Source organism: Hibiscus syriacus, unplaced genomic scaffold (genome assembly GCF_006381635.1).
Source record: "Hibiscus syriacus cultivar Baekdansim isolate YM2019G1 unplaced genomic scaffold, ASM638163v2 tig00002237_pilon, whole genome shotgun sequence".
NCBI lineage: Eukaryota > Viridiplantae > Streptophyta > Magnoliopsida > Malvales > Malvaceae > Hibiscus > Hibiscus syriacus.
This window is the reverse complement of record NW_024061918.1, coordinates 7,893,502-7,904,825: the sequence shown is the minus strand read 5'-3', so window position 1 is coordinate 7,904,825 and position 11,324 is coordinate 7,893,502. Positions and strand designations below refer to the sequence as shown.

The window sequence follows — 11,324 nt, the reverse complement described above, 5'->3', positions numbered from 1 at the left end:
TTGATGTTTCGATAGCACCTTAAAGTGATTTGTGGCGACTCCCAATATTTTCCAAATCTTTTCAAAGAAAAAGCCCCATTCATTTTTTAATCGTATTAATTTTTTTCACATCCGGGTGAAAAAAAGGTGACGACACATGGAATAATCAAACTTACTTTGTTTATAACCTGCTGCCACCAATGACTCTGACAGCTTCATGTTCCACTGTCGAGAAACCTGCTTCAGCCTATAAAGAGACTTTTATAGCCTATACACCATACACTCCCCTTGGCTGCAAAAACCTTCAGCCAAACACATATAGACTTCTTCAAATAAATCATCTTGAAGCCGTTATGCACATCCATTTGGAAGAGGGGCCATTGAAACATAGCAGCAAGGTTAAGGATAATACGAACAGTGACAAGCTCAGTGACTGTAGAAAAAGTCTCGCCATAATTGATCACCTATCGTTGACTGTAACCTTTGGCAACAAGTTGGGTTTTGAATCTTTCAACAGTGTCATCAGCCTTGTATTTAATTTGGTACACCCATTTGCAGCCAATGGGTATTTTTACAGGCGGTAATGGCACAACAGATCACGTAACATTCGCTTCCAATGCCTGAATTTCTTCTTGCATGGTGCAAACCCAAACATGATGTTTTATACCTTCAAAATAAGAAGATGATTTTCGAAAGGAGTTGATGCAGGTTAAAAAAGACCGAGTGTGAAGTGGTAAATGGTCATAAGAAATGATACAGAAATGGGAAATGAAGAAGAGGATTGATAAGAGCACGTATGATTACAAACATAATCACATAACCAGGATGGAGGTTTTGTGACACGCAAAAACTGCCGAAAAAATGGCACAACACTTGGACCAGGATTACCTGTTGAGACTAAATCAGAATAAAAAATTGGTGATTGGTAAAGATAAAGCAGGTGAATTTGGTAAAGTGGTTGAAATGGGTGAAATAGGTGAACTGGGTAAAGCATGAGAAATACGTAAAGTGGATGAATCAGGTAAAGTGGATGAATCTGTAGGTGGAGGATGAGAAGGCAGAATATGAAATTCTTCATAAAAAAATGTGGACTAGAAAGAAACATAGGCAAGGAGGAAGAGGAAAGATAACAAAGAGGAAAGATGGATTCATGGCACGAGTACAAATATAAACAGTCTACTAAAACCATAACTGCTAAAACAACTAACCTAACCAATTACATAACTAACTCTCAACATATAGTTCATATAAATTTTAATGGAATTGGCATACTATCTATTTTGAACATAATTATAAATTAAAGTGCAATTTAATCTTCTGAATAGAAACATAATATAATCTCCCTCGAGCAAGAATTAAACATCATTCTCATAAGGTTTAACTTTACAGAAATACCCGAAACTAGTGATATTTATATCATACATTTAACCTTTCCATTTCCTTCCTAAGTGCATTGGCTCTCACCAAGCTCCCGATGGTATTCACTGCCAATTTGAGATCCTCCAGTGGGTTTCCGGGCGCCACCGTCTTGTACAAGTAACTGTCAAACGTCATCTTCTGCACGTACTCATCGGCGCACATCTCCACAAAAGCTTCCCTGGCCGGATTCGATCGGTAGAACACCTTCTGCAAGACATCTAATACCTTGTATGTTGGCCAGTATGTCTTGTCCCACTTCTCCAAGTACTTCCTCAAGTCCCCTTCATCCACCATCTTCTTCCCATTTTGCGACCCCTCGACAATGGCCTCTGCGCACATTCTCCCACTCTTGGCTGCAAAGTAGATGCCTTCACCCGAGCATTTCGTCACATATCCAGCAGCGTCTCCAACTAAGGCTACTCTTCCGGATAGCCTGCGGGGACGAGGATGCTCGGGGATTGGGTGTGCCTCGACTCGTATAATCTTACCTCCAAGGATCTTGTCCTTTGCTCTGTTTCTAGTGGCTAGCTGGAACTTCTTGATGTCACTCTTGTGAGTCACCGTGCCGGTTCCGACCGCAACATGATCACATTTGGGGAAAACCCAACCGTAAAAATCCGGCGAGACATCATCTCCTACGTACATTTCGGCAAGATTCTCATAGTACACCATTTTCTCATCAGGAATTTTGATCCTCTCCTGCAATCACAATGAGGTTTCATGAATGTAGGAAAAAATGAACATTGTATAAACAATCCATGAATGTGCTTAAGCAAAAGGTGGCATCCAACAGACGCAAAATTTGAATATTTAGCACCAAGACTAGCTACTCGAGATCGATCCATGAATACCAATAGCAGGAAATAAAACAAATTGGGTCTTTGTTCTTAATCACCCATCATTGAAAATTGATTGGAAGTGGACCAAACACATGTTCTTCACTTAACCATATATTCAACTCCATAGATTAGCGTTTTTCAACAGATTTAATGCAAATCAAACAATCCTGCAAAAAAGAAGAGGCCCCACCATGAAAATTTTTGAGCTAAAGCATATATTGAAATACTAAAACACCCATTTTCTAACAACTCTTTCAGACTTCACCATGCACATGAACTATTTTGAGATTTGTCAAACCATTTATCAAACTAAAGAGATAAATCAAATCATAATACTCCATATATATATATATATATATATATATATATATATATAGAATAAACATTCCAACAATAAGGAGAATGCAATGTTACTGTTAGGTACATAGTATTAATTTCCTTGAAGCCGCAACACATTCTAATGACCCTAATGTTTTTCAAGATCAATGCGATACCGCAAACCACAATAAAAATCATAGTTAATTTTACGAAATAAATAACTTCGTAACATAACGTCCACAACATGACATCTGCGACACCGTAGCAGCAACCAAAATTTAGTACTATGGTTAGATATTGCAGGTCCAATCACCCATGTTATGTGAATCTTATGTGAAAGGGTGTTCAATTATGACCCTAAATTCTATTATTTCATCCATGGATTCTCAGCTAAAATAAGCAATTGAACAACAAAAAACTCAAAAAAGGGTAAGAAAAAAATGTGTACACCTGAAATGCAATGGCATACTCATAATCTCCGGCATTGATGGCTTTAGCAACACGAGAGTTAGCCCCATCAGCTCCGATCACAGCATCGACTTCCAAAATAGATTTAGATCCCGTAGCTCCCTTCTTCCCATCGTACTCGGTGTAATGCAAAACATAAGGCTCATCCCAACTCTTAGGCATTTCCATCTTCAAGAACAGCCCATTTATAACGTTAGCCCCATTCTCCTTAGCTCTGTCTCTCAAGTAAGCGTCCAACACTTCCCTCCTCACCATCCCGATGTACTCGTGGGATTTCAGCGTTTGCCCGATGTCAACGGCGATGTTTGACGGAGAGATCATCTTCATCTTGGTGACTCGCCGGTCGATGATGTCTAACGGCAGGTCGAACTCACCCACCATGCAAAGCGGAATGGCTCCACCGCAGGGCTTGCAGTTGTCGAGTTTGCGTTCGATTAGGAACGTCTCGATGCCGCCCTTTGCCAGAGTTTCGGCAGCCGAGCCTCCTGCCGGGCCACCCCCTATGATGGCTACTCTGAGGTTGCGGTTGCTTAGTTTTGGAGACGTCTTGGCGGCTGTCACGTGGAATTTGACGACGGGTTTGGTGAGAGTGGCGGTAGGATTGGGGCAGGGCATAGTACGGCGGAGGCCTGTGAAGGGGTTGAAAGCAATGGAGCTCATTTTTTTTTTTTTGAGAAATGCCGCCAACTCCGAACTAAGTGTGTTTCTTGATTTTGTAGTACAAGGGTGGATATGGTTTGAGGATATGAGCGGAAAATGACCGTTGGATCTGGAGAGTAGACGGTGAGGATTGGGTTATGGATTATGAAGGGATAGATTTCGATTTTTGTGCTGAAATTAATTTCATTGGAGATTTGATGACTTTTATGGCCAATCTTATGCCACGTTACGGGACACGCTTTGTTTCATAAAACCAGAAAACAAATTATTTTTTATTAATTCTGAGTTAAGTAAAAGGTAATTTTTATTTAAAAATAATTTTTAATCATTTAATTTTTATATTTTTTATATTCTTAATGTTCAAATTTAAAACTTCAACAAAATCATTTAAAATACAAATCAGAAGCAAGGGATTAATAAAAAAATATCGGGATGAGTTTAATTCATATTAATTTGACAATATAATTTTTTATATGTAATTAATAAGAATAATATAAAAATAGGTTTTTAAAGTTAACTCGATTTGTTTAAATTTTTTTTTCTAAAGTAGGTGTTTAATATTTTTAAATTTAATTTTTAAAATGTTTATACTATATTAAAAAATTTCATTATTCGATATGTGTCATATTTATAGAATTAAATAAATATTTATTATTGTTTAAAAAAGGTTTAAATGTCTCATTGCCCCCTGAATTATATTATTTGTACCGAGTTGCTCAATTAAGTATTTTTTTTAGACTTTTAGCCCCTCAATTATAAATTGTTACCCTTTTTGTCTCAAACCAATAATACGGTTAAAAAATCATGAACCAATCAAAACACGTCATGTCACCTCTTAAATTTATTTTCTTTATCTAAATAAATGTTATCGGGGAATAACTGCTAAAGATACGGTTCAATTGACTCTCTTACAATGTCAATTACGATGTAGTAGCATTTCTTTTATATTGGAATAAATGCGGCATTGCGATCCCAGTATATTTCCCTGCTGTTTATTGGAATCTTGATCACCATATCATTTCGAGGTTTCTTAACAAATCTAATGAAGTTATTTTTTGCAGTTTCCAGAGTTCGTAGTAGATCTTCAAGCAATGTTGTCCTTTTCCTTTTAGAAATTATGGGAATGTACTTTCTCTCTTCAATTATTTTGATAAGAAAAAGCTTGAGGACTGAGTATAGGTTGATTATAACAGATGTCTTGGGTGGAGATATTCAGTTTGATTTTTACCACCGATGGTTTGATGTAATATTTGCAGTTTTCCCGCAAGCTTCTATCGATTACATTCAGATCTAGTCGGGGAGGATCTGATTAATGTTTCCATCTTTTGAATAGGTAAATCGATATGTCGTTAGTCAACAAGACCATTTTGGTATTAATCCTTAAGGTTGATGAGCCAAATTATATGAAACAGATAAGGCCTAGTAGTCTATGCTGGGTGGTCTACAAAGTGGTATTCAAAGTTTTGGGTAATCGACTAAACCTATTATGCAGGTATGCATCAGTGATAATTAGGTTGTTTTCCTCCCTGGAAGACAAATCTCAAACAATATACTTGTTGAACATGAACTTCTATATTACATGAATTTGTCCAATAATGGAATTAACAAGGGTGCAACCCTTAAAATAGACATTGAAAAAGCCTATGATAGAGGTGTTTTCTTGAGAAAATAATGTTGAAAATGTGGATTAATGCCAAGTTTGTTAAGCTAATTCTGCTTTGTGTTAAGTCTATTACATTTGTAGCCATTGTTAATGGCTTGCTTACTGCCGAATTTGCTCTGAGTCGTAGGCTACGACAGGGTGATCCTCTATCACCTTTCTTGTTTCTTTTTGTCACCCAGGGGCTCTCTACCTTGTTCCATAAGGCACAACATGTGGGTGCTATCAAAGGAATATGTGAATGTCGAGCTGGACCATGTGTTTCTCATTTGCTCTTTTCAAAGGATAGTTTAGCGTGTCTGTAAAACTCGGTATCCGAGGCGAACAATATTAAATAGATTTTGAATGTTTATGCTACTTCAACCTAGCAGAGGATTAACTTAGATAAATTTTTTCATCTATTTTAGTCCCTATAATATCCCAGAACATAGGCAACTATGATGGATATCTTTGGTATCCAAGCTGTCGACACTTTGGGTCATTATCCTGATTTACCACTACACATTGGTAAAAAAAAAAAAAAGACCCAAACATTTGTTTATATTGAGATAAGGTTATTGAAAGGGTAACGAGATGGACCAAACAACTACTGTCGTGCAGGGACTATGATGTCACACGAAACTACCAAAGTGGCCAACCATTTTTTTTAAACGTTTCATCAAAAGCATAATAATATATCATCCCAAATACCATATGCTGACAAAATAGTAGTAGTTTACATATGGGGAACTACTGACATAAGTTTCCAAAATATGATAACAAAGAAAATACAGAGTTTACGACTCAAATGCACATAGAGGTCTATGACAGTACATGCCCACCACAATACTCGAGACGTACTCAGAAAGCGATCAAGTCTGGAGTACTCTAAATCGGTGACGTGCTCCTTGAATCGGCATCTAAAGACCTGCGCGCGGAAACACATTCCATACGTTGGGCTCACAAGCTCGGTGCCACATAAATAACCCTACTTTACTACATATATTCAATATATGAGCATGATATAGTATGGTTATGAATGATTGTAAAACACTCAAACACACAAGTATCATGGTGTAGTTCGGGGTGACTTAGCCTCAAGAAACTCACGCATCTCTTTACTTACTACAACTTTTAAGGAAGACATGGGTCATATAGCATCAACATTTCCCTATCATTCAATTAGGTCTGGGTCACTAAGCGTCGGCATCTTACTCGACTAGTTTATTCCTCTAGAGTACTTGGGATGTGTTCGGGTCACATAGCATCAGTACAACATCCAACTAGAAATTAGAGTGCCTAAGAACTTATTTGGAATTATCCGGATAATCCTTACTAAATTACGCAAGTGTCGTTAAGTAACTCAGATATCCTTGTCATTTTCTGAGCATTAAACAATGGCATAATTCTTATGGAATCTTATCACATTAAGACCTTATGTTATCACACATTTAATCATGGTTATCACTTTAATTCTTATAGAAGAGTTTACCCCCTTAAGGAACCCAACTCACCTATTTAGAATTCAACAACCTACTACCCCTTGGTATTGATACTCTCTTAAGAATCGGTACGAAAATAGCATACTGGAATCAATTTGGAACCTCGAGTATCGATTTCAGTCCCCATGGTATCGATACCGCATGAACATTATCGATACTCCCTGGTGAGTATCGATACCCTCTCACATTTATTAAAAAAATTAGCATTTAACGAAGAACGCTTTGGTGATCAAGTCGTATTTAACATGTCGGGAACATAAAAGATCGTCATTTTGTGCATAAATAACATCAAATATCGTTTCATGCTTTAAACCCCCACAAGTGCATACAAAGGCTCAAACACTCAATACAAACATTGATCTACAAGTAGTAGGGAAAGGTTAGAAATGTGTTACCTTTCACCTAAGAGTTGCAAAATGACCACAAGCTCAACCAAGGTTCACATTCTCATTATTCTTCACTTTTGAGCTTTCACTCACTTCTCTCACTAAACCAAAAGCAAAGAAAATGATTACTAACTTACTTGAAGGTTTTGAGGAAATAAAAACGTGATTCTAAGCTCTTTGGGACAGATTTGTAGTACCCAAGAGCCATAGAGTCTAAAACCTCCACTAAACCTTTTCCATGGCCACCATGGCCAAATTCTAAGTTTGAGAGCTTGATTTAAGCTCTAAAGAAGATGATTCTTAATCTTACCTTCACTAAACCGAAAATGAAATGTTGATAAATAAGTTTCTACCTTTAACTTGAGCCCAAGAAGAAAGTTGAGAGAGTTTGAATGGAAGGAAGAAGACAATGGTGGAGAAAAAGATAATGGAAGAGCTTATTCCTATTTTGGCATTTGTTTCCTACATGATTTCATCATCCCATTAAAAGGATTCAACCTTTAAAATATTTTAGGCAATATTGCACTCCTAATCCTCCTCATTTGATGCACACTGTAAAAATAATCTTTTTAAGCCTTATTGGGCTAAAGCCCAAACCAAAAAAAAAACTATCCATTGACCCAAACTCTTAAATGGTTTTCCTTAGTCCATCTAAATTGTTTCGGGTTTTACCCGAAGCTACTAACCTTAGTATCAGGGCATTACAACTATCCCCTCCTTAAAAGAAATTTTGTCCTCAAAATTTACCTGAGTGAAAAAAATGTAGATACTGAAGTTGCATGTCTTATTCGGTCTCCTACGTTGCTTCTTCGACCCCATGATTCCTTCACAAAACCTTCACCAAGGGGATCTATTTGTTTTTCAACCCCTTGACCTCCTGATCCAAGATCCTCATCGGTTCCTCTTCGTAGGTCATATCTTGGCTTACTTCAATTTGTTCCATTGCAATAACATGGGATGGGTCCGAATGATACCTCATAATCATCGACAAATGAAAGAGATTGTTGATGAGTTTCATCTCTGGCAATAGAGATAATTGGTATGCTACAGGTCTGACCCTCTCAAGGATCTCGTAAGGCCCAATGAAATGTGAAACCAATTTCCCTTTCATCTAAACGGTAGCACTCTTTTCCAAGGTGAAACCTTAAAGAAAACCTTGTCCCTAACCTCAAACTCTAATATTCTTACATTTTAAGTCCTCATATGATCGTTTTCGATCAAAAGCCTCTCTCACTCGATCTTGAATCAGTTGAACCTTCTCTTTTACCTCGCAGATCAATTCAGGCCCAACTAGCTTCCTATCACTAAGTTCTGTCCAACACAAGGGCATCCTATATTTTCTTCCATGCAAAGCCTCGTATGGAGCCATTTGGATACTTGACTGGTAGCTATTATTGTAGGCAAACTCAACCAACGGAAGGTGATCCTCCCAATTGCCCTTGAGATCTATCATACAACATCGAAGCATGTCCTTTAAGATCTGAATCAAACGCTCTGACTGGCCATCGTTCTGTGAATGAAAGGCACTGCTATAATGTAGTCGATTACCCAATGCCTCATAAAGCACCTTCCAGAATCTCGATGTAAAATGTGGATCTCAGTCAGATATGATTGATGTTAGAACCCCATGTAGTCTCACTATCTCCTGAATGTACAACCTAACTAACCTCTCGAGGGTGAAGTCCATACAAATGCATAGGAAGTGAGAAAACTTGGTCAATCAACTGACCACTACCCAAATGGTATCGTGCTTCCTTTGCGCCATAGGCAAACCAGTCATAAAGTCCATGGTTATCCTATCCCACTTCCATTGCAGAATCTGGATGGGTTGGAGTAACCTCGATGGGACTTGATGTTCTGTTTTCACTTGTTGACATACTAAGCATCTGGAAACAAACTCGAATATTTCCTTCTTTATACCCGGCCACCAATATAACTGACGACGGTCTTGGTACATCTTGTTTACTCCCGGGTAGACTGAAAATGGACTACAGTGCACCTCCCCAAGGATATTGGCCCATAACTCATTGACAATCGGAACACACAATTGTCCTTGATAGTACAACACGTTGCCATCCTTAAGTGAAAAACCCATCGCCTCAACCCGATGAGTCTGATTAACCGTGGTCATCAAACGATGTTCATCCTCTGAGGTTTATTTACTTTTCTAACTAATTTGGGCTCTACTTGTAACTTATTTAACACTCCCCCATTGGCAGTGAAACTCAAACAAGCAAGTAAAGCTCAGAGTTTAGACATTGTCTTATGACTCAGAGCATCATCTACTATTTTACCTAGATGATAGTGGATCACACAGTCGTAATCCTTAAGCAACTCTATCGAATGTCATTGCCTTAAGTTCAATTCCTTTTTCAAGAGTAAGTATTTCAAACTCTTATGGTTGGTGAAGATGTAACACTTCTCCCCGAAAAGATAGTGCCTCTAAATATTCAGGGAAAAGACCATATCCGCTAACTCCATATTATAAATAGGGTAGTTACGCTCATGGGGTTTGAGTTATCGAGACACATACAAAACTACCTTACCCTCTTGCATTAACACATAACACAAACCGTTCAGTTAAGCATCGCTAAACACTATATAATCCTTGATTGATTCTAGTTGCGTCAACATTGGTGCCTGAGTCAGAATTTCCTTTAACTTCTTGAAGCTCTGTTGATGCTTATCGTCCCAAAAGAATGGCAGTCCTTTTTGTAGTAGCTGTGTCATCGGAGTGGCAATTATAGAAAACCCCTTTACAGAACATCGATAATCACCGACAAGCCCCAAAAAACTACATACCTAAGTTACATTCTTCGGTAGTTCCCACTCAACTACAACTCTGATCTTTTGTGGGTCCACTCGAATACCCTCAGCGGCCACTACATGACCCAAAAAGGATACTTCTGACAACCAGAACTCACACTTATTGAATTTGGCATACAATTGATGTCCCCTTAGAATCTATAAAACAATAAAGAGGTGGTAGTCGTGGTCTTCCTAGGAACACGAGTATACCAAGATGTCGTTGATGAACACTACTTAAAACTGGTCTAAATACTGATGGAAGATGTAACATCCTAGACCGATACGACACACAATCGACCAATTAGGATGCTACACAGAACTACCGAAATGGTTGAACAACATTTTCTTACTTCCTCATACTTTAAAATAACCATTTGAAAGAAATAATCATAATAAATTAAAATAAAATATCATGAAAACTTTACAATGGGGATCTCCAAAATAAAATATTTACATACCCAAAATAATACATACCAACTTTAAACTGAATCTACGACTCAACTGGATAACAATGTTTACAAATATACATGCCCTTTAAAAACGCTAAGACGTACTCTGATCTTCATTGGTCTGATCTGGACTTCATTCACTTTACTGCTCTTTTACTACTTCACCTAATCTTTGTAAGGAAAGAAATTCCAAATGGTGAACTAACTAGCTCAGTGTCACACTAACAACTAAATCATACTAACTGTATAACACTGAAAGGCTTAAGCTATCAAGTCTACTGTTATGCTCTGCTTTAGTGGGTATATTTGTATACTCACTCTTTACTATATGGTAGACATCATGGTATAACTGAAGGGCTGCATCTCAGAGCTCACGCACCTCTCTAGTCTATCGAGGATATGGCCCCCCAAAAATCTCTGCATCGGACACCATACACTCGATTAACCCGCCCCTTACGAATGTCAGCCCTCAACCTTAGTTAATTGGGTACTCCTTAAAGGTATATATGGATTGAAAACATGTTTTTGACACGGCTAGCTTTTCTAAAGGAACTCGGGTGTCCTAGTTATTTCATGAGCATTCAAACAAGGCTAGTCTTATTTCTCCTAACTTTATCTCATTTTTATGTTTGAATTAAGAATTATTAATGTTCTCACTTGTTTTCTTATTTAGAAGTGATTATAAGCTTTTGGTAAACCATAATTGCTTCTATAAATCCTCTTTAATTAATGACCAAATTGAACCCTTGGTATTTATACTAGCCTTGCAGTATCGATACCCTCTCTTCAATTTCGATACCCTACCCAAGGTATCGATACCCGAATGTTGAAAAGCTTTGAAACTAAAGGGGAAGTAT

The 11,324-nt window shown here is 37.7% G+C and overlaps 1 protein-coding gene across 1 annotated transcript; it reads right to left on the bottom strand.

Annotated features, from left to right (window-relative positions):
• Nucleotides 1–1,299: 1,299 nt before the first annotated feature.
• Nucleotides 1,300–3,726, bottom strand: LOC120142800 (geranylgeranyl diphosphate reductase, chloroplastic-like). The gene is made up of 2 exons (XM_039157298.1): nucleotides 3,006–3,726; nucleotides 1,300–2,097 (listed from the first exon to the last, which is right to left on the bottom strand). Exons 1-2 carry the CDS (start codon nucleotides 3,681–3,683, stop codon nucleotides 1,396–1,398), a joined length of 1,380 nt encoding a protein of 459 aa, XP_039013229.1. The 5' UTR covers nucleotides 3,684–3,726; the 3' UTR covers nucleotides 1,300–1,395.
• Nucleotides 3,727–11,324: the final 7,598 nt, after the last annotated feature.